At 43.8% G+C, this 24,571-nt stretch overlaps 1 protein-coding gene across 7 annotated transcripts in view; it reads left to right on the top strand.

Moving 5' to 3' along the window:
- Positions 1-24,571, top strand: part of LOC143378585 (protein trachealess-like) — a 186,161-nt gene that overhangs the window by 45,955 nt on the left and 115,635 nt on the right. For 5 of the 7 annotated variants that reach the window (XR_013088310.1, XR_013088308.1, XR_013088311.1 and 2 more), the window contains exons 3-4: positions 7,263-7,310; positions 18,485-18,514. Coding sequence is in view for 3 of the 7 variants with exons in the window: in XM_076830406.1 (XP_076686521.1) it covers positions 7,263-7,310; positions 18,485-18,514 (78 nt within the window). In the remaining 4 variants the exon portion in view is untranslated. The remainder of the gene's footprint in view (positions 1-7,262; positions 7,311-18,484; positions 18,515-24,571) is intronic. The other 2 variants (XM_076830408.1, XM_076830407.1) reach the window with 2 other exon arrangements.

Raw genomic sequence — 24,571 nt, 5'->3', positions numbered from 1 at the left:
AATTGAATATTTTGTTCTTTAGAAATCTGAAGCTGTTTGCTGATTGTTATCAGCCACAGGATTATGAATTTCGAATTGCGTCCTGATACAGTTGGGAGACGAGGGTTGTTGGTGTCTCCTTGATTCTACACTGCGTACCATATAAGAGTGTACCGACGCCCTTACCGATTTGCGACCGATCTGCGCAGCTCCCACGGATCTGGCACACGCGATTGGTCGTAGCACTTTCGCTGCCGGTTTACTACCAATCAACAGTGGATCCCTGCGCGAAACGAGTGTGCTCTAATGTGGAACGCAGTGTAAGATCTAGAAGTTCAGGAGCACCTGTGTTCCTATCATTCTAATCGCTCTGACTGGTTAAGTTGTTTACTGTACGGTTTCGCTATCTGAATATTCAAAGCAAAGTTTAAGGAAGGAAACTGAATAGTAATAATAATTCAAATGGCGACACTCGGGGATGGTACAGCTGTACCTCGCCTTTTGCACTCCTCTAGTGTTTTATGTGCTATTCAAATCTAACTATTCTCTTTCTTTTTCCTCTTTCGCTTTCTCGCTTTTTTATATGTTTTCTATTGTAAAGTCTACTGTGCAATAAAGAATTATTATCATTATTATTATTATTACACTACCCAAGCATTAGTTAAAGATTCCACCATCGTGTTCCACAAAGTAAATCACACAATCTGAACTCAAAAAATTTCCAAATTTCTGCCCCCTCTTGCTCGATGTCCCCCCTCGCAAGAAACGTTGCGCACGTCTTAGGAGGGAAACGACGGCGTAAGAAATGAGAGGATATCGAGGACGGACGCGGTTAACGCGCGAGAGCAGGCCAATAGGAGAGATTCGCTTCCGTGGTTTGCTTATCGATTCAAATCGCGTGCAGCGTGTATGAATGAAGGAATGAGTGGGCGAGTCGAGCCACCGGTTGAATGGAAGCCCCACGGGTGACCACAAGGCACACGCGCGCGTACAAACTTCTCTTTCTTTCGTTCTTTTGCACGCTCCCTTCCTCTCTCTCTCTCTCTCTCTCTCTCTTCCTCCCTCCGTTTCTCTGGCGCGACTTCTTTCTCTTTCCATCAGCTTCCCTCGTACACTTGACCCTTGTGGCGAGGAACCGATGAAATCGTTCGACGCTATCCCGTCTTCAAGGCTTACTCTTCGCGGAGGTATCTGCCTCGATTCATCACTCTTCAGTGTATCCCACAGGTGTCGAGTATGGTATACTCTAAGGAGTCGATGGAATATCGATGGGCACGGTGCCATTTGTGACACAGTTTCTATGTTCCTGCAGTCTGACACAGAATTCAAATAGCTAGAATGGAAACTCTAATTTCAGGGATTATTTCTACGATATGCGATTTTATAGCGCCTAAGAAACTTTGCATTCTTCTACTGGAAAGACGGAGCGCAGCTTGAGTTATGGTAATTCCTCATTTCAAAGTACCTATGCAGTTCTGTGTTAAGGGAGAAGCCCTATTTAGGACGCTAGGAATAAGGTGATACTTGGGAATTTTTTTCTAAGAAACTGTTGATCGGATCTTTTCCAAACTTTCAGGGTATTTTAGTTCACATTCAAACAATAAAAATTAATTTTTTCGTTACAAAGTGTTCGGTAGAAATGGAGATATAGGAACACATTCGTTATAACTCGCGCGCCGGAGTTGCAAATTTGCGATTTTAATGTTAGCCCAAATTCTTCCCTGAAATAAAAGAACCAAGGTTTTTCTTATTTCTAGTATAATTACATTGTCGATGGAACTATAACATTGATAAATAAATTGAACTGAACAAGTCTTTTTCCATAAATAGTACGAAATATCTTGGAGCAGAATCGTAACTTTTTCTTTCAAGTCCCACCAGTTTGCCAACTTTTAACTTTTTTCCCGTTTGTTAGGTTCATCGACAATGTTATTGTACTAGAAAGAAGAAAATCCTTGGTTTTTTTATTTCAGGGAAGAATTGGAGCCACCATTACAATCGCAAATTTGCAACTCCGGCGCGCGAGTCCTAACGAACGTGTTCCTATATCTCCATTTCTACCGAACACTTTGTAACGAAAAAATTAATTTTTATTGTTTGAATGTGAACTAAAATACCCTGAAAGTTTGGAAAAGATCCGCTCAACAGTTTCTCAGAAAAAAATTCCCAAGAATCACCTTATTCGTAGCGTCCTAAATAGAGTTCCACCCTCTTAAAAGAAATGATAGTAAGTGCACATGAGAGCGAAAGTGCGTGACTGTGACTGCGCGCAAAATGAGTCGCGTCTCCGTAGCCGTGAAAATATCGTTGACGGAGCCATTACCCCGGTTCACTTTCCGTTTCTTCACGACATTTAGCCTGGCGCGATAGTTTTAACATCCGTTCGTTCATTAATTCAGGGCTCGTCCGCGCGACGGTCTTTTATCGGCCGGCTATACCGTGGAGGTTAACGATTCCACGTAAGAAGCCCTCGGCTCTACCTCTCTAATAGCTTGTATCGGCATTCCTGCGATTCAAAAAATGTGCCAAACCGCTTCCCCCCTTTGCTACTGACTTTTGCATTCCGGCTTTTTTCGCCGCCCCGCCGATATATTTGCCGCAGCGAGCGGGGCGATTTTCTTTTTCGGCCCGCGTTCACGGTATTCACTAATTAATATAATCGCGCGCGCGACTCGTTGCTCTTCTTGCACCGCTCCTCCTTTAATGGAAAATGCGCTACGCTCCGAGGATATCGTTCGCGGAGCGTAAGAGGCAAGGCCGGGGGCCGATAAACGGGTGCGTTAATGCGTTCAGAAGTGTGCAGTGGCGATTTAATGAAATTTCGTGCCGTTAATTTGCGATGGAAGTGGTAACTTGAATTCCTCGTTACGAGGGGAGTTTTGTGGGAGGCTAGTTCACTGGATTCGTGGACCACCGATCGCTAGATGGAGTGAAAGATTTTACAGTCTCGAATTCGAAGCTAGTAGACGAAATAGGTAGATGGAATTAAAGTTCCCTTGATTGCCTGTTACGAGAATCTTAATATCTAGAACCCACATCAAAGTTCCATCGATCTCCTGTTTAGACCGCGAGGCTAGCAAACTCCTGAGTATTCACTTGGTTAGAATGAATTAGGTATGAATGAGGAAGACGGTTAGCAACCATGGAATGGGGATTCGGTGATGCAGCTTCTACCACCTTCGTGTATCCAGTAGAAAAGAAACTGTGATTGATACCTCTTCGGTCTAGGTTCACGCACAGGACGTGCGTCAGGTTGGCTAGCAAAGGAAAAGGGTAACTGACTCTACTGATTTCTGTCACACACACCCCTATCTAGCCAAGCTGCATTGCCCTTCGATTGTATATTTAATATACAAAACTGGCCTTGGTATCTGTACTGATTCCACAGTCGTTTATAGCAAAAAAGTTTCTTTCTAAACAGTTCTCTCCTCCACTATTCTTCACCATCCACGAACACTCATTTAAATACTCAGCCATCGAGTCGTCTAATAGAATATTTCACAATTCAATTTCTTACGGCCAGAATCACTGCAAAATTACAACGGCTCCAGAAAAAACACCTATATATCAGGCAAATGTAGCGCTGTCATACAAAAAAAATATTTGAATAATATATATATATATATATATTATTCAAATATTTTTTTTTTACTATTTATACTATTAATAAACATTACCCAAAAGTACTAGTCACAATTTGTATTCATCTTCTTCTAATTAATCGCAAAGAATACTAGATTTTCGAGCGATCAGACTGCCTAGTCCCCTTAAACATCCCCAAACCGCTTCCACCGCATTTTTCCCAATCATCGCACCTACCCACCTTCCGCCCACAGTGCAAATCCAAAGTGCTTGGAAGCAGCGCACGAAGAAGGCCGAAACTCACATCGTCCCCCGTGGGACACGCGTATCTCGTACGAAGCCAATTCCGGGCGCTTTGTCCCGCGCGAGCTGCTAAAAATGCGTGGCGAATCGATAGCGAGGTATCGCACAGCCTGACGAGGCATCTTGAGGATCGTATCCCGTACGATCTGTGGAACGGCCATCGGTTCCTCTCAAAGCATTCCATTGTAGTTAGCCTGTCGGTGGTTCTAGAAACAATTCACCCGATCCGCTCGGATTCGCCTGGTTTTTCGCCGCCCGCGCCCTCGTCGAAATCCCCCGCACCCCCTCTGATTGGCTTTCCCCCTCATCAGCCGTAACCCGGCCACGTTTAACCCGCCCTCTTCCGCTGTACACGCGCGTGTGTCCATGCGTATTCATGCCGAGCGCGCACGCGTGTATTAATTGACAAATAACTTTTTGCAACGGCCAGGCCCGTATACGGGCCGCATTGTCCGCGATTATGTACGTCCCTGCGCGAGCTTTTCTTCTCTGCCCCGTCATTTTTTTGCCCCCGTTTCGTTGGCCAGAGCCGGCGATGAAATGCTGTTTTCCGAAAATGGCGCTGGAATGAGGACGGGTCTGCGGTAGCGGCAGCGCACGGCGTCCTATCATTTAATTTGGTATCCACCTCTGCTCGATCAGCGCCGTCCTCGCGAAATCCGCGAGCGCAGTTTTTATCCAACAGGAATCGAGCTCCTCGTGGCCCCTCGCGGCTCTTCGCGGGTCCTCGGTTCTTGGGACTGATTTTAGGGGGGTGACTTTGCGGGGTCGAGGTAGATTTGCCGTCGTCGGGGTTGGCGGAGGTGTCTGCGAGCTTCTAAGTCCGGGAAGCTTTCCTGTTGCGTTAGCAGAAGTGTTTCGAAGGGTTTCTATGTAGGGTAGTTGGCACTTTGTATTGTAATCAGGAAAAGTAAAGAGTCCGTGTGGAGAAATATCTTGAATATGTGGGACCTTTGTTTTGGGTAGTTCTGTTGCCGATGAAATTCAAAGACTCTTAGAGGACAGGAGTGATATCTGTGCAACAGGCGGCTCTTAGAAACGAGAAGGATGCAAAATGGATAAACGAGCCAGCTAGTTAGCGCTTATGCCGTAAATACGACGGTGGCAATGAGCATCATCGTGTTGTAATAGTACACCGTAGGAAACGTCTTCGTAAAAGGAAGTCAGAGCGGTTAGACCTCAGCTACGCTGTGGATGCCTGCTAACCGGACTAGTTACCGGTTAAGGCGCTATAAAATCTAGCGTAACCAGGCTACGCTTCACTTTTTCTTTCGTAGGAAAAGTATCGCTGGCTTTGCTAATGGGACTCTGACTATCCTCGACTCATTATTAAGACAGTGAAAGTTCTCAATATTCTTTCAGGCTTTACACGGTCGAAAACGAAATCGTTGATCGTTAATTCGTCAGTTTTCTTAATCACAGAATAAGAAAATAATTCTGGAACAATTGCACAGTTACCTACCGTTTTTCTGATAATATGTTAGTCTAAATATTACTCGCTCTATTTTCGATTCTTTCTTAGTTTCATCTTCTTTTGTCTTGCAGAGCTCGTATAAATAGTTTGTATAAATTTGCCGGCAGCTGTACACCCTAAGAATATAATCCAATCGGGTTTTAATCGATGATCTTCCCTTCGACCCAGAGTGGAGGTTTTCGGGGTCGTAAGAGGGGTCGCGTTGCGGCATAGACACAGATACACAATCCACCATCGAGATAGGTCGTTTTATTGGTATCGCGTAGCCCTTCTGATCTCCAGGCAAATGAAGACGGAGCACCGACTTTTTGCGCGTCGTGATAAAAAAAACATGATCGCGGAACCCAGGGGTAGGAACTTTGCAATCGTCGTTTAAACTTACATTCTTCGCCCCTTGACTGTCGAGACACTCCAATTTTTCGTTATTCCACAAAACCACTAATGCTGCATTACACAATTAATTCAATTTAACTACAGTCCTCCAATTTTCTTTGTTTTTATCTACTGAAACATCGCTTTTCACTAAATCACCACAGCTACATCATTCACAAATAAAATCCAAATCCCCCAATCTCCTCTACCCTTCATCTATCAAAGCATACCTCTTCCCAAAAACCCAAATCCACCAGTTTTCTCTACCTTCGTCTACCAAAATATTCCTTTTTCCAAAAATCCAAGTCCACCAGTTTCCTCGATTTTTAACTACCAAAACATCCCTCTTCTCCAAATCACCACAGCCTATCATCGACAAATAAAACCCAAAGCCACCAGTTTTCTCTACCTTTATCTACCAAAACATCCCTCTTCTCCAAATCATTATAGCTACATCATTCAGAAGTAAAATCCAAATCCCCCAATCTCCTCTACCCTTCATCTACCAAAGCATACCTCTTCCCAAAAACCCAAATCCACCAGTTTTCTCTACCTTCGTCTACCAAAATATTCCTTTTCCCAAAAATCCAAGTCCAGACCAGTTTCCTCGATTTTTAACTACAAAAACATCCCTCATCCACAAATAAAACCCAAATGCACCAGTTCCCCCGATCTTCAACTACCAAAACACCCTTTCTTCCCCCTCATAACTATCACAGTTCCGTTACTCGCAATTAAGAACGAAACGCGTGCCCTCCCCAGAGCCCTGCTCGACCGTTGCCCGGCCGAGGGGATGAAAGAGCCCCGCTCCGCGTAGGGTAGGAAGCGTACCACGTGAGACTAGGCGCGAGGGGCACGCGCAGCGAGCACCACCGTCCTGGTGGGGGTGACATCGGACGGGGGTGGCTGAGGCAAGGCCGAGCATGAGGCCGACACGCGCCTCCACTCGATGACACTTATGCACACGCCCTCAGACCGCGTGCGTTGTTGCGCCTGTCAAAAGTCGCGAGCTGGCTCGCGAGTATCGCGCGCCCGCGTCCTCTTCGTCCTCCCTTTCTGTCCCTCGTCCTTCGCCGGGGGTTGTGCTTCTCCGCTCGTCGAATCGAATCGTTCCTCGACCACGTGTCCGGTCCTCGCGAGCACGAATTCACGGAGGGACACAAGAACCGAAGAAAAATCGAGCATCGCGACGATTTTGAATTCTGGGTGGTTTTGGTGACGGTGGATGGTGATGAATTCTCTCACCATGAATCTATTGCGAGTGTGATTCAATGGCTCTTTCGAGTAGCAACGGTTGAACCAATAGACTGTACAGTGGTGGTTGGAAAATCGTAGAACTGTAATGTTATGATTGGGGTGCGCTTTAAGGGTTGGCTCGTTTTAGCGACGAGCGTGAAGATGCCGGTTGTTCAGATTAATAAATAAGTGGGATGGACCCGCCAATTTACAGCAGAATGTGGCAAACGCCAAATCTGTACAGCACGTATAAATACCCCGCCATTATGCAGCTGCAGACGAGCAATAACGAATTTCATTCGTGGTTTCATTCTAGGAAACCGTCCATGGACGACGTTGGAAATCCTACCTCCGTCAACGCACGGTGAGTACGCTTACGATGTTGAGTAGCTTCTGGTAAAGTTTAAGAACATGGGCGGGTGGGCTCTCTGTTCCGGCGGTGCTTCGAGTGAAACGTGTCCCATGCTTTTGAAAAATCTGTCATCTTGTCAGTGTTCACCTTTGACGTATCAATTAAATTGCAATTTCCATGGTGGATTTTAATAAAGTAGTATATTATCGCTGGGTGTCAGTATTAATAGAAATACATATGTAAACTATGCTTTGATTTCTGAGATCCAGGGCACTGCATTCTTTTTAGTTTTAGTGAAATGCTTTTCTTCCACAGTAAAAATATAAATATCTTACTCTAAGCACTGCTGGACAACGTGGTTCCTGGTTTTAAACACATTTAAAGCGTCTGAAAGATATATTCCTCTTCTGCCTGTCAACCTCGAGTACAATACTAACAGTCCAAATTGAAATTAGGAAGAGGATGATAAGATAAAGTGCACCATTAAGAGACATTCTCATCCAGAAAAGTTCTTTAAGTGTAGCCTCATATTAACATTTCCTTCATTTCATCTCCAAAAACATAGAATTTACCTACTTACTCCACAAGCCCAACGAAAACAGCCCAAATACTAGAATACTCCAGCTACCAAAGAACCCCACTATAGATATATATAAAAAACACTAAACACTCCCTTGCTAACACCCAACAATCCACTTTGATTTCCCCATTCTCCTCCTCTGCACCGAACGCAAAAAAAATGGATATTTCTTCACCTTGCCCCGCCTCTTTGCAAACTGATGAATTTTCTTCACCCCCGTGTAACCAGACGCCGAGCAGGTTAAGTACAATGTCAGTCAGGCGATCGTCGCGCTCGTAAACGATGCAAATTTGATTAACCCGGCGATCGAACGCGATAGTCCGACAATGGCCGGGAATAATCTCGCAAACAGTCGCGAGGATACCCCTGGAATATCGAAATCGCTCGGCTATGACCGGTGAAGGGCCAACGGGCGCAGGTAACATCGTCCAGGGCGGACCTTATCGGCCGCGATCATCTACCCCTCGTTCAGCATCGAGAGGACGGCCTATCTGCCGCCGTAACAATTGAACCCGTAATAGAATCACATTTATTCTTATTACCCGGCGAGGTCAACCGACTAGCGAGCCTCCCAGCCTTCGACGTGGCCTGATCCAACTTCAGATCGGCTTTCCTAAGCTGTTTCACGAGCTGCTTTATTTCTCCTTGGGCTCTACGCACACATTGCCAGTGCACTCGTTGCTCGGACCTGCGGTCTGCTCCGCTCTGGCACAACTCTGTTCGATTCCTCGGCGATTAAGGACGTTTAGGGGTGCGTTCAGAGACGGGGGTATGATTGTTCTGTATCTCCTGGGTTGGTTTTGTTGGATGTTTGAGAGGCCCAATGATTGGGAGATAGGAATCTCTGAGGTAGCCTGAGTGGGTTTTAAATTATAATAATTATTCTTCTCAGCTCCTACTGTAGCTCTTGAAGGCATTCCAAACATTTTCTCCATTCTTGTTATTGATTCTGTTAAGTTTCATCAAATGATCAGGTCGCGAGTTCATGGTACCACGAGCTGTGGTAATAAAAAATACATATTTTTAAAATTTAAGAATCTTGCAGAGAAACCTAAACGATAGAAATCCCCTTCGACAAGGAGATGACATGTCTCATTCTTCGCCCCTAAAATTAGGTTCCTTCATCACTTAAAACCTGGAGGGTTAAGAATCTCCAAGTACATGGATTATTACCAGAACACCAGCCACGAGGATCCTTCATCCTGTAATTCACCTTCGCACATCGTACATACTCCCCTGGCCGAAATTGTCGTATTTCCACGCACGCGATGAATCCACCAGCCGACTGCTTGTTAGGTTGGCAGCCCAAGCAGAGGCATACTTGCCATTCGATAAGGTTGTCGCCTGGAGCATTGGTTACGCCTCCGAGGTCGCCACCCGTTGACGCCCACGTAGAGGTAGCTTTCCTTTATCATCGCACCTTCACGGTTGCTCGTCGTTACGCCGCGTTACACGAGCCTCCACAGTTTCACTCTTCGACCGTACTTGATACCTCCGCCATTAGTACGTGCGAACGTGCAATTGGTTCTTCAGGATATTTTAATCGCGACCTGGTACTAGGCCGGTGCAAAAGTTTCGTTCGCTTTATTAAGAGTAAAAACATGCCACGGTTTTTTTCAATCGAAGTACTTTCCTTGGCTATCCACGACCTTTTGCCAGTTTTCTGCTAAAAGTGCAAGTAGGAGTAGTAGAAGACATTTGAAGAGTCCTTGTAGAAAACACTGCAAGTGCCAAAATTAAAAAAAAAAATCAGTAAATGTTCTACTTGCCAATGGTAATGCTACGTTAAGTATAGAATTTGACTTTTGGGACTTACAGTGTTTTCTACAAGGACTCTTCACTTCTGAACACCTAACATCACCTAACAGTGAGCGAACGAATATTTTGCACTGGCCTAATAGAACCGCCAAAGTGGGTCCTGACGATGATGAGTGCTCGATTGAACACACTGATTGGGACTGCAGTTGCATTTAACCTCTTGCCTTATAGCAACACCGGCTCATGCGGGAGCAGACGTAGTTACGTAGTTGAATTCCACAAAAAAAAGAAGCAGTTGGGGAACTCTTTTTCAATCGTTACAGTATTAATGTAATTTTGAAGGATTCATAGATTATTAATTAGCGTGTTCATATTTCTCTTTCATCTAAGCTCAGTGTAACACTTGGTATCTTTAGAAGAGTCCTAAGGTTGGGGGCTAAGTAAAACTAGTGTTTGATAAGACAATTTGGGTATAGTCGTCTGATGGCAAGAATAAGAGTGTGATGGGAATGGCTCATGTTCGAGATTGATATCGTTGCTACCAGAAGTGCTCGTGAGTTTGCAGAAAGTGACAGCAAACTCCAGTAATACGTTCTTAACTGGGAGACAGACCTTGGAGATTTTGACGGAGCCTCCTTGGAGATAAGAGGAACCGCGCGTTGTCCTTCTGTCTGTCCTACGGCCATACAACAATAAAAGGCTGATGAATTATCGTCAAGTTCAGAGACTTGGGTTAGGACTTTCCGCAGAAATTTTATATATATCTACAAGGCGGCATCTTCATAACGCGAGCAAAGGTTTTGATAGTCTTGTAGGTTCAGTCCTGAAGAACGTGGCGAGATGGGGAGTGAGATACAGTGTGGAAGATGCTTTGTTGCGCACCGTGTGCCATAGGCGCATGAGTCACGGCTGGGATTAATTAAACAAAACCGTCAGCGCATAATTCTCCCCCGACAGTGGCGATTGTTGTATAATATCTTCCATAAAGCTCGTCCTTTTTGCCCCGTGCTCGCGAAATTGACTCCGGAAATATCAATTTGGCTTGTGACAAGGTATCAAAGTAATTTTCGTTATAAGGACCGCGCAAAATTCTCTTGGGCAGAAAATATTTATGAATAAGAGGAGTCTGAACGGGGAATTATTCGATATTTAATGCTCTTTCAATAGAAAGTAGTCTCAAGGCAGAATATATTTACTTTTCAATCACTCAGAGCAGGTTATCTCCTACCAAATTTATTATAATCGTTACACGTGTATTATCGTCCATTTTTCTAATACAATTATGTAAAATCACGAAAAGAAGGTCCTCGCATGCAACGAAACACAATTCAGCCATAATGAGGCCTCATTAATTTAAATTGCACGATAACCCCTACAAATATCACAGTAAGCCTAATCTACCCCATACGCGTTTAACTCACAAAATTTGCATACCCCCGTGCTTCCACACACCCTTTCGAGCCCAAACACCAGAATCTATCCTTGCCTCCTACCTACAATCTCCAGTTACATACACATGTAACAGAAACACAAGCCATTAGATCAAACTACAATAATAATAATCACATCATCACTGATCCCGAACAATCTCACTCAAACTTCCCCAAACCCTTAAAAAAAAAAGAATCATCAAATTTCCCTCTTCATATTCACGCTTCAAGTTATCACACCGCTTCCCCCAACAAACTGGAACACCATACCAACCCCCTTATCTTCCCTCGAATACCTCCCAATTAATTTTCCCCAAGGCAACATGCGAAAAGAAGGCTGTTCACCTCGCAGAGCCCGCGCAAGAGAGATTTCGATGGCGGAGGACGGTTCTGCCGTGGCCGCCAAGAACTCACCTGACTCGCGACCGTTACGGGGGCCGACTACGTTCGCTGCCACTATTAATATTAATGCATTCCGCCGTTCTTGCGGCATTGTACTCGCGTCGACGTCGTCCAGCGTCCGACGACGTCCAACAATATCCAAGCGCGGCGTCCCCGAGGAGCGTGTGGTAGCTGGCGCGTTTTCAGTAAAGTGGCACTTCTCTATTGAACCGGCCGCCGACACTGGCGCGCACCTATTGCCCCTCTGATTGTGCCCACCGACGGTTTTGTATCGCCGGCTGAATATTCAGCCGGCCGATAAATAACGCTGAAAGGGGGGCCCCGTGGAAACGAGCAAAACAATGACGAGGAGGATTTTTACCCCCGCCGCGAGAGGCTCGCCTCTCGGGGTCGTCGGCTGCCGGCCAGGACTTTTCTTCTGCCCGTGACACCTCCGTGTCCACCCCGCGGCAGCGGAGAGCTGCCTCCTCTATTGTCGCGCGATTTCCTACCGCCTTATGAAACCTCGACAATGCGCGTCTCTACGCTCTCGCCTACCGTAACCAATCCCGCGTTACGCTCCAACCGGCTGATCTATACCGAGCATTCTTCTGCCTCGAGTGTAGCCTCGCGTGGCCGTGGACCGTCCTCCTCGCGTTATTCTTCCCTCTGTTTTCTTCCCTGCTTCTTCTCCGTTTTTGTTCAGCTAGTTGGCGGTGGCAGGCTGTTTAAGATGTTTTTGTCTCCTCTAGCGGGCAACGATGGGTCGTCGGGTTGATTGGGAGCTGTGTTTTGATAACCCACGGTCACTTCTAATCCCTTCCTTCTCGAGACTGCTGGAGTAGTAGAGTAGGAATGGTGGTGTCGGAGATTCTTTATGTAGCGTTTGATAAGATTTGACTGTAGGTGATAAGAAATAGACGTATCGATGATGATAGAATTGGGGATGCACGGTGGTGGTCATGAGAGAGTTTGAAATATATATTTCTGTGTATATGTAGCAGAGTTTGGCACTATCCAAATAAATTTTTATTCGAATAAGAAATAATTCGTTATTCTCGAATAAAAAATTATTCGAATAAAAAATAATTCGTTATTCTCGAATAAAAAATTATTCGAATAAAAAATAATTCGTTATTCTCGAATAAAAAATTATTCGAATAAAAAATAATTCGTTATTCTCGAATAAAAAATTATTCGAATAAAAAATAATTCGTTATTCTCGAATAAAAAATTATTCGAATAAAAAATAATTCGTTATTCTCGAATAAATATTTATTCGAATAATGCCCAACTCTGATACGAAGCGACGACTTCAGTTACATTATTTATATCTCGCGAATTTAAAGAAATGGGAAGGAAACATGGGGCTACATACAGTGAAGTATTAATTGTCGATTGATGTATCCAATTTAATTTTGCTAATGGAAGATCGAGCAAAGTGTCAAACACGAAGGTAGATATTTCAATCTTATTCCTACCTACATTTCGTGGGAAAAAAAGAAATCTCGTGCTCGTGTTCGTTGGCGAATGTGGACCAAAATGGCGCAAGATTTAGGGGGCTACCAGCGAGCGTTGCGCGTAGCGACGGGGTGCCCCGTTGCGTCTCCACAAATCTCTTTCCCTTGATCGACCAATATAAAGAAAGGATTATGCGAATATTCGGCTACAGTATCTATCATCGTGAATTATCACGGGTGCGCGGTTAGGACACTTGCCGGAGACTTATTATCCGACATGATTTAAGAGCTAAAAAGCTCGACGCCCGTTCGGAAGAATACGCGTCCGCTCGCGGCCTCCGCATATTTTTGCGGTATTATACGCTGCCGCGAGAGTATCAATTAAATGATAATGTGGTGATTAATAGCAATGACGCGGGCTGCTGATCGTTTATGGCAAAAACGTACCGCTGCCACGAGAATAACATGGCCACGGAGAGGGGGCATCTTTCGAGAAAGAATTAGCCAATGATTTCTGACGTTCAACAATCACGGACTCCGTTTATTTGCAATTATTCTCCTCTTACAAGCAATAACTCTACTGCCCTGCAGAATTGGAAATATGGCTCCAGCCCCCTTGCCAGCTCCCCGCAGAAATACCCAGAATTTACAAACTGAAACGTGTCTCTTGCTCGCAGGTCAAATCGGAGCACTTCGCTGCTAGAAATATGTTTCCAGATCCCTTGCTAACTTCCAATGTTGTGGAAGCTTTAAATAAACCTCAGGAAAAGTTTCGGAGAACTCGAATATATTTATCCATTAACTAACTAAACCACGTTGTACTAAATTAAACTAAATATAATTTCTCACAAGGCACTTTCCCGGGACTGTACCTCGCAGGTCAGAGTTCCCCGTCATCACGTTCACGCTACAGTGCCTGCATCTCACATTTTCCAAGCAGTCATCGCCAGGCATCCCTCACTCACACACACGCGCACACTTTCACTCTTCATAAAATTTTGGTGATCCCTCAGCTCGGAACATCCCTAGCAAAGTTTACGACACTACAATACACCCCTTGCCTATCTTCGCACGCAAAATATAAAAAATTAGCATACCGAAACTTCCACGCACATATCACCACTCCTACGTATCAAAGCCACCACCTCCGTTCACCCAGTCCTCCCGATCAACGAGTGCAAGTGACTATCGTCGAGCCAACGAATCCCAGCGGAAAGTGTAGTAGAGGGTGGGTCGGAGTTAAGCAGTCCGCGGACGTCTCTCGAATTATAAGAACGTGCGTCCGGCCAGCCGGGTGCACGTGGCGCAGCCGAATTTCTGCACGTGGTTCGGTCGGAATTCCTAATAAGTCAGCGGACTAGACAGAAGTCTCGCGCGCTCCTGGTATCGGCGCGCCGGGCTACGCTCCTCTCGCGGACGGAGATAGGGTGACGTCACGGATACGTGGGATTCCTCTCGAGCAGCTGGATCACGTGCTGCGGCCGAACGTGAGGCTAACTTAAATGCGGATCAGGGAGAAACCGTTCCAAAACCGATCCCAAATGAATGCACCGGCCGCGATTCAAATTGTTTTCACGTTCTTCCGTCGCGGTATCGACCCCTCAGCCTCAATGAACGCCGTCGTGGCTCCTTTGGGGGTCAATAGCTCTCGCGGCTGCTGGGATCGCGCGTCGCACACCGAGTTGACACGTTCGGCATGGCTGTGCAGCTTGGAAGAGCTTCGTTGTCTTTGGTTTTTCGTGTACAGTGGATGGCTGTGTTACTGGCGCAGCGTAGTAATGATATTTGCTGGAGTTTCTGTGGAATTAGCAAGTTCAGTGATCGTGACTATGACCCTGTACTTGCATCACTTGGGATGGTCACTTTAGAGGAGCGCAGATGTTTTGCGGATATTATTTTTCTGTATAAGGTTATTAGAGGTTATATAGATTGTCCTTACTTGCTTGCACTAGTTGCATTCAATGCTCCGGTTAGGAGCATGCGTTCTACGCCTCTCTTTGCGGCAGGGGTACCGAAATTTCGGCATTACGCTGTTGACCCTATTAATAGGGCGATGATTATTGCGAATCAGAATTTCAATGGCATAGACCCCTTCCAATGCTCCTTGACTTCGGTAAGGACGGTTCTTTATAGGACTGTAACTAACTTACATAGGGGTATTTAGTATTTAGTATTTAGTTTTTCTTCTTAGTTCTGGTTTATCTTTTAGTTCAGTTTAGTTGGCTTTGTTAGCTGTGTATCCTTGGCTTATTTATTGTATAGACTCTCTAGTTAATTTCTCTGCTTTGTCTCTTGTAAACTATGGGTATTCCCCGTATAATTATTTAAATAAAATAGAATAAAAATTAATCATTGGATCCACTAGGTGTTTTATATCTCGAGGAACTCTCTGTGGATATACTGTGGATTTTGGTTATCTCTAATGCGGGGTTGAGTCATATTAGGCCATCAGCGGTTTTTTTTTTCGAAAATTCTGTATCGTCATATTGTCGGATATCAGAAGCCATACAATTTTGAATTGCATTTTTCTCATCCTTTACGGTTTCACAGATATTCACGATAATATGAAAACTCAGCATTTCTTTGAAGTGGTCTTTTCACCCCTAGGAGCATTTCATTGCCGAAACAAAAAATGATCACCTTATTAGCATCACTCGAAATGCATTTTTATGCAAAGTTTCTATTTTTTTTTAATTTTTTAGTTGCCGGGCAACCCTCGTTACTCTTGATTAGTGGACACTGGATAGAGATACGAGGATTTCCACAATGTGTTTCGGTTATTTTGTTATTTGTATTCGTGTGTCGTTGCTTTCGTGATTGAAGTTTGTGAGGGATCAGCGTAGACGTCAATCTGACACACGTTCGTCACGTCTCTGAAGGTATTAACTTAGAGGAACCAGGTGTCTTGTTATTTTTTATGTAATATTCACTTCAGATAATGGTGCACGGTTTGGAAAATGATGCTCGTGTTTCAAAAATACTGGGGACAGTGTCTGGAGGAAATTCTTACCGTTTCCCTGGAATGGTTCGTCGTCGGTCCTCTTTCGCGACACAGAAAGGAACTACGTTCTCCGCCGGGAACGGCGAGGGCCTCGACAGACGCAGTCAATTGCCATTACGGGAAATTAAATCAGTCGTGCCTCTATTTACGCAGACCCTAATGCCGTGTAAATTGACCGGCTATCGAGATAGCGCCGTTCCTTAGCCGTGGAGGAGAGAATTCTTCTGTGATATCTCTTGAAACCGAATCATCCTCTGCACCTTAAACGATAATTGAGAAAAGAAATCCCCCTACACAATACAGCAAAATAACCGTAATTACTATTCGTAAATATAGATTCAGCCCTCATTTCCGATACTACTGCTCCATTTATATTTAGTTAATCCAAAATCATTTTCATTCACAAACGTCCACAAAAATTCAAAACACTGCAGTAGAAGTTAAAACCAGGGGATTGGAGCAGACTAATTTCGTATATCCTCCGCTCCTGCTCCGCTCCGACATCAAAATACTTGCTCCAGCTCCGTTCCAGCTGCTTTTTTTTTTTAAATAAAAACTCTTTTAATACTTTCAAACAGTGATCTTTCATTTGCAACAAAGCCCACCTTTCCAGCTTTTCATTTTCATACCGAAAAAAATTCATAAAGAATGCGTCATTTTCGGGCAAAGATAGCTACTACATATGCCTCCTTAACACCGGTCTGCGTGGCTCTACGATATAATATTTTTTCAATGATGAAAAATTGAGAATTGATATTTATATTAAAAACATTCCAAATAATACAAAAAAAATTGGATCAGTGGAGCAGTAAAAATTTCCCGCGCTCCAGCTCCGAGCTCCGCTCCAACGCTCTAGCTAAAACTCCTCAAGAATTTATTTTCACTGAAATAGATCTGAAACAGGACATCAAAGAATTATTTACCAAGAGCATTCTCAGTTATCCAGCATCCATATCGAGGTTCAAAAAAATCGCGTGGTTGGACGAGAGGGAGTTTTTTGCCAGGTGAATTCAGGTTGGCCAGCAGCCGAAATAGGGAAAGTGCACGCGGCTTAGCAGTGGGCAGGCAGCGAAGGGTGAAACTCGCGGAAAGAAACGCAGTAATTACGTGTTCAGCCTAATACGTACGGGGCGGTGAAATGCCACACGGGGCCGGGCAAAATTTCTGGTCGCAAAACCCACGGAGCAACAATGGGTATTTTCATTAGTCCAGTGATCCCCCCCGGCCGAACGGTAGATATTTGATTCGGTTTTTATCGGTTTCGGCCGACATTCCGGCCCGCGGGGCCCGCTCCGCTCGATGGGATCGGAAAAACGGCCGCAAAGCTGACTTCTCGATCGCGATATCAGAAGAAGTTCCATTTAGGAGAAAAATAGCATTGTAAATGCACCGTGTCGCGGTGCTTGTTTGTCGTGAACTTGAGTTTCGAGGGGCAAAAAGTTGCGCGCCTGAGCCGGGGGGGCTGTCGCGCTCTGCTCCGTGGCCATGGATCACGGGAATGCCCATGGATCTCTTCGATTTGCAAATCGAATTTATATAGGAAAATATTGAACACCTAAAGGGAAGCTAGTACTCTAAATAATTATTTTATTTATCTCTGGTCCGGCGGAGAAGTTTATTAATGTTTAAATTGTTAATAATACTAGCACTGCATTGACCAAACAATTTGAATTGGGTGTAATATATCTTTCATTCGAGGTGGGTGTTCTAGTAAATGCAAAGTACCGCGTTGCATCCCTGCAATTACCAGGACGCAAATAAAGTATACACACTGTATTCCTAAAAGAGAGGAAAAGAAGCTTGGAAGCCTCTTATGCAAACTTGAGTTAAGTGCTCCCATCGTCCACCTGCAATTACTTACTTCAAGCTTAATAGAGAAAGGAGTATCAAAGTTGCGGCCCAGTAAACGACTAAAAATCCCCAATAAAGGAGCAAGTGTCCAACAAGACGAAGCAAAACCGTCCACCCGACGCATGCGCGCGCGCGCGCGCGCGCTCACCCTGGGCCGGCCCAAATTTTTCCACTTGGACAATGCCCGTCGATCTGCAGGCTGCGAACTAAACGGACCCGTTCTTATCTAATCTCAATATAATTACGCGTGCACGTCATAAAATTGCTTATTATACTATGGAAAAGTTGATTCGGGGACTATAATACGGGGTTTGGAAATTAACCTTACCTGTCTGCCTACCTACGCTGGTGATGATTATGTCTACTTATAGGTATAACTACTTATGTGCGCCCAAACTACCCGTCTACCGGCTCGAATAATCTTCGCGGTTCCTTCCCCTCCACCCTTCCATGTCTGCCCCCTTGCTCGCCGAATCTTCGTCCAGCTACCCTTCACTTTCGTCCTCCACCCTCCGCGTTCTTTATTTTTTTTCTTTACAGCCGCTCGTTCTACCCCTTTCCCGCCCTCCCTTCTTACTTTTTCTCTACGGGAAGGGGGCTGGTCGAAACTAGTTTATAAAACGAGTCGGTCACGCTGGTCTTGTTTTCTGATCCAATGACCCCTGCGCCGCGTGCTCCGTGGTATGTAATGCCGTGTAGTGACGAAGCTTGTTTATGTGTTACAGATTCGACGAGAGACACTACGCTTTCGAAAGGTATGATAGATTTAGTTAGACTGCATGCATCCAGTCGGACACTGTGCCCGGTTTGTTTCTTTCCACTGTTTCGTTCCTTTCCCTGGTTTCGATTCTTCTTTTAGTCACCTACTTGGTTTATCCATGGATCGACGCGTGCACCTTGGCGTGGAGTATTAAAGGCGCAGACGTATTGCAGGGTGTTTTGTGATTCGTCGCGCGTGGAGAGGGACTCGCGATTCCTTGTTGAAACTTGAATCGAGTGTAGCGAAGTGATCTTTGAAAACGCGGTTTTGGGGTAGTTTTGAACGTGGAAGCAAGCTGCTTTCAGTTTGGCTGTAAGATAAATTACGGCAGCTAAATTGTGTCTGATATTTTTACGCAGTGATTTATCTCAGCCACTGGTTGAATTGCAGGCAAACTCTAAATGGTCAGTGGACGAATTTGTTTCGTAACAAATTTGGTTTTTTATTTAATTTCCATCGGTTGAATCTGTGTAAACTGCTCCACTTTTTAGAGATCTGTTTTCTGTATTTAATCTCCACTTTTTGGAGATCTCTTAGCAATCCACCTTGCCTATTGCAAATTTGAGAAATTTGTTTGGTGTACCTTTCCATCCAGAGTGTCCCTTCTTGTTCATTTTCGTGCACCAAGTATTTCGTGGTGGATTCACCTTTGGTTCCTGTTAAGATCACCGATATCCTCTTACGAGACACTTGACGCGATCGATTGACGCGATGAAATTGAAGGTGGGTCCGATTTAATGGGTTCGACGAAATTTTTAAACGCGCCGCAGCTGCGCGAATCGACGAGCTTTTTAAGCGCTCGCGTGAACTCGGATGGCTCGAAAATGAGGAGTAAATGGTGTTGGGAGTTTTTAGGGTGTCGAGCCGGCACTTTTTCTTCTTTGCCTGGATGTAAATTGCTCTGGAGGCACGCGTGTACGCGATGCTCTATAGGATGACGGATTTAATACACCTTACCTTCTCGAGGAGACGAATTGTGGAAAAGTTCAGTGGTCGGTGCACAAAACCAGAAGACTAGCCTTATCTCCGAGAACAGAAGCTAGATGAAGTTTCAATTTAGAGTACCAGGGGTATCAAAGGATAGTTTATAATTTGTAATATAGACACAGATGTTCAGTTTCTACTTAATAATACTTAGTAATAAACTTTCCTACTACAAAAGCTTTTAAAATATTCAAATTTATTTTCACCTTCACAAAAAATAACACATCTCCCCCACGAACGCTATTGTTCCCCCAAAATCTTTCTCTCAAAATGCTTCGAGAAGCCCAAAGGAACTCTCGTAACCAACGAATTCGCGTAGAACCCCTTAGATAGACAGGAGGGGGGGCCCGAAAGTAATTATTGCGCTACTCGACAATTAACTTTTTTTAGCGAAGCCCTCGCTGCTCTATGATTTCGCAGCCTATATCAGGAGAGGTAATAACGTTCGAATATTCCAGGCTGGAATGGAAGGAAGGTGGCTCAGGCGAATTTTTCCTCCGCCGAGCTGAAACGGGGCCCCGATTAACCGCATAAACCGGCACGATAACCTAATAATGATTCTATTAACAATGTAAATGGGACTAAACTGGTGGACGTGGTGCGCGTCGAAACCGTAATCGCGCGCAGGATAATAATCCCCATTACCGAAACTTCTCGCCTCGCGTTTATATCCGCGTGCAAGACGACGACGACTGCACCACGTAATTCCGTCTGCACGCGCATAATATCACGTATATAATACTTCCTATGAATCTCCATAATGGTCGGTTCAAAAGGAGTCCCTTGCAAGCCGCCATCCTTTACGTGGGCTTACGCAACCACCACCGTTGATGATGAACACTTTTCGAACCAAGGGGATAACTCGAAGGGCAGGTCGATCGATTCGATCGTGATACGTTATAATCGTTAATGGAATTCGGTGCACGCTGACAGTGAATCCTGTGGGAGGTGTATGCTGAATGATGAACGCTGTTTTTATTTGGTAGAGTGTCCTGTGTCGCATGGGTCATTTAGGATATGAGTGGAATAGGATATTGATGAAATTGGTTTTGAGATTGTAATGGGGTTGGAGGAGTTGAATTTGTGAAGAATTTTACGTGATGGTCATTATTTTATATTTGAATATTGCGATCTATTCTTGGAAATTAAAGATGAAATTGTAATGGAGTTGGGGGAGTTGAATTTGTAATGAGTTTGACGCGATTGTCAGTAATTTTACTGTAATCTGTTCTAGGAAATTAAATATGAAATTGTAATGGGGTTGAAGGATTTGAATTTGTGAAGAATTTGACGCGATTATCACTATTTTTATTGTAATCCTTTCTTGAAAATTAAATATGAAATTGTGATGGGGTTGAAGCAGTTGAATTTGTGAAGAATTTGATGCGATTGTCATTATTTTTATTGTAATCTGTTCTTGAAAATTCAATATAAAATTGCAATGGGGTTGAAGGAGTTGAATTTGTGAAGAATTTGATCCGATTGTCACTATTTTTATTGTAATCTGTTCTTGAAAATTAAATATGAAATTGTAATGGGGTTGAAAGAGTTGAATTTGTGAAGAATTTGACGCAATTGTCTATTTTTTAACGATTTTATTCAGCTTCGATGCTCTGTTTATATGTTTGTATGGTTCAAATCTGGGAACTCAAATTTAACCCACTTCCAACTATCCAATTGTCTTGAAACTTTGCAGGCGTGCGTAGTTTGGATGACAGTATAATATTTAAAAAAAAAAATTAGGCCCGAGCGGGTGAAAAAATTACCCAGTCATCAATAAATATAACCCATAACCACAAATCCAATCATCTTGAAATAAGCCACTCGCGTTATTTACGAAAACGACAAAAAGCCACTGTGTTCGGGACGCTAGCCGCATCGCGATTACCGAAAGTACACAATTTATCGAGAAATGATCTGTCACGTATGTGCGAATAGTGAAACTAAAACTTTGCAGGCATTCGTAGTATATCACCATCGAAATGGTAGTACAAGAAAAGAATTATTTTTTAGTTTTCAGTGCATTTCAATTTAGTTTTTACTACATTTTTAATAAAATCGTTCAACATCATTTTTTTTCTGATTGAATATCGTAATCTGTTCTTCAAAATTAAATATGAGAACTTCCAATTCCGCGGTGGTATGAAAAGATAATTTTTCTTGAAAAACAAAATAGTAAGAAAATCTTCAGTCAAAATGCCTTTCTTCAAGTTCGAATTAGAATACAATTCGCGTCCGAAAGGGAACCCCAAAAATTTTGAAAGCAGAAAAGGAGAAAGAAAATTCGCTCAGTGCACCGCGTTTATACATTTCCATAATGCGCTTGCATTATAGTGCACGCGTTGCAACGGCGTGTCGGGGTCAATTATCGTATAAACATTATCCGGCCTTGAGAAGCGCGATTATGTAAAAATCCTAAGTGCAGAGCGGGATTGCAAAGCAGCCGGGCCGAGGAGCCGTCGACTGCGATTTTAAGTTGTGGGATATGTTTACTGTCGTTGTATTATAATGCGTCGAAACGAGCGCTTTTGTTTCCCGAAGGACCGCTTGGACCCCTCGTTCGTCTTCCTTGGGTCGCGCGATGCTTCATTTTTTCCCTTAAATCTTCTCCCTTCCCTTTCTCCTCGCGAAGCCACCTCTGGCTGGTCGCAATTTACATTTTATTTCTAAACATCCTCAACATTGTGAGAAATAATTATTAGTCAATCTCAATTTCAATATTATTATATTACGAAAAAAATAAATAAATAAATAAATATTAATTCACCAGAAATTGATTTCTTTCGTGATACGTTGAGCTGATTATCAGAATGCTCGTTTAACGTCGAATCAACCACGGCTCGTTGCATAAGTATAGACAGCGGGCGTCGACTTTCTTATTAAGGTGGAAAGTAGGAATGCAACTTACACGGGGCATCAGAGGGTTTATAGAGTTCAACGTTCGATTCAGCTCGGCACAATTCCACCAATCCCTACCAGCCGAGCGGGCGTCTCTTAAAAGGCATTTTAAATCGGCGTGTCGTGAAAGAATCTCATAGAGACGCGGCGTATAAAGGCATTCCACCAACCCCCCCCCCGTCTACTCCCCTTTTCTTCTCTCTCTATATCTTCCATCGTTCGTTCATCGTTTCGATCTATCATCATCGGGGACTTCTTACGCTCCATTCTTTTCCTGTTATTACACCTACGTACTTTTCTTCTTCATTACGCCCGGGAACGGACGAGGGAATCTCTGCTCTTTTATGGGGGTGGTCTTTAAAGGAATTCAGTGGCTCCTTGCGATCTCATATGCTGGGTATAATTCGTCTGTGTTTTATCCTTCGCAGAATCGTCGCAGATATTTTTGATTTTACAGAGTTTTCGGTTGTTTAATATATCAAGCGTTCAACCGCTTTGTGTACACTTTAAAAATACGTCTGCTCCCCCTTTAGATTAAACATCCCCTGTCACTCGTTTGTGAGATTTCATTTGAACGTGAACGAGTTTAAGAATTTGCATCGTTGGGGCTCGCGTGTCGCGGTGTACCGAGTGTTTCTCAAGAAGCTGCAGGCATTGGTAAATAATACTCCGGCGGAAGGCTATGATAATGGAGTGGAGGTTGAAGGTTGACAGAGGGGTGAAAATGGCTGCAGGCTATGAACACTCTCCGCCACCGCAAACCCGAGATTCGATAAGCCGACTACGGCCTTTTATTAGGATCCACTCAACGCTGGCAACGTAAACTCCGCACCCTGCTCGAGCGGCCTTTTTTTAGAAAGAATCCCTCTAACTAGATTTCCATGTTCCAAATTGCGCGTGGAACGGCGTGATTGCGAGAGAAAGAAACACGCATTCCGCCGTTATGATTGAATCGCGCCACTCGTTGAGGGAATTTGTACGGATTCAGAAGAAACAAAACTACATCCTGGTTAAAAGATACGTCACTACATCGACTATAGCACGTTCCATTTTTTTTCTTACGGACAACTGCGTGTAGAAAAAATGAGACGTGCTACTTTTCGTAACGCGCGTCGATATAATTTTGGTAATTTTTCTTTGCGTCGAGGGAGAATTAGAATATCCTTACTCCTTTACTTCTTCAATAGCAGAAGGGTGTTGCCAATACATTTCCTTAAGGGGTTATACCTAGTCAGGCGGCCGAAGAGAGTATATGTAAATTTTTCGTAGAAAAACATTTACGTTTATAATAAAAATCCTGCAAAAATTACGCGAAAAAATTAGGATTTCAACTTTAAATAGCCGCCATTTTGTTTTAACTTAATATTTCGGCAAATTCTCTCCGTCAACCTGAGGATACATTAATATACTAACGAAATCTTTTTTGTTTTTTGATTTTAGATAATCTGGTTGCGAATAGTAATGCTCACCGCAAAACCAAATTTTTAAAAATGCTTCTTAGATGTCGGTTGTTATTTTATTATAAACATAAATATTTTTCTACGAAAAAATTACCAAATGTTCTTTAAATGTTGCTCTTTTAAGCGCAAAAAGTTTTGTAAAAATATACGCTTCCGCTTCTTCAAAAAAAATTCACAAATATTCGCCTCTTTTCAGCCGCCTGACTAGGTATAACCTCTTAAATAAAGTACTGTTAATAGTTGCCTTATATCCTTGAATATAATGAGAAACCCTCAGTCAAGTACATCGACAAACAGTACATACAATTACCATCACTCTTCCTCGACTGAAAATCGCCCGCGTGCACAGGAAATCCATGTTTAAAATATTAACAAGCGCTCGTATTTATTAACCAATAGTGGCACTCGTCCACATCTGCGGGCGTTAATAATAAAACGGGGCGACGCGTTGCGGGGCCACCCCGCTGCCACAGTAGGCAGCCAGCGTGCTCCTCATTTATTCCATAAATCTGACGATAAATAACGGGCATATTGGGGTGTTCGTGAGGCTCGGGTATCGCGGCTGCTTATCGTATCCCACAAATGCGCCGGAACGCATTTAAAATGTATTGAACTGTCACGGGCCAGTGGTTTCCCGGATTTTTACATTTTTCATCGCCACACGGACGCAGGTCCGCGCGGATTACTGAGTTATTGTTGTTCTAAGTGTG

The sequence above is a fragment of the Andrena cerasifolii genome, chromosome 2, assembly GCF_050908995.1.
Source record: "Andrena cerasifolii isolate SP2316 chromosome 2, iyAndCera1_principal, whole genome shotgun sequence".
NCBI classification, from domain to species: domain Eukaryota; kingdom Metazoa; phylum Arthropoda; class Insecta; order Hymenoptera; family Andrenidae; genus Andrena; species Andrena cerasifolii.
The sequence above is the reverse complement of the archived record's forward strand: the minus strand, read 5'-3'. Positions and strand labels throughout refer to the sequence as shown.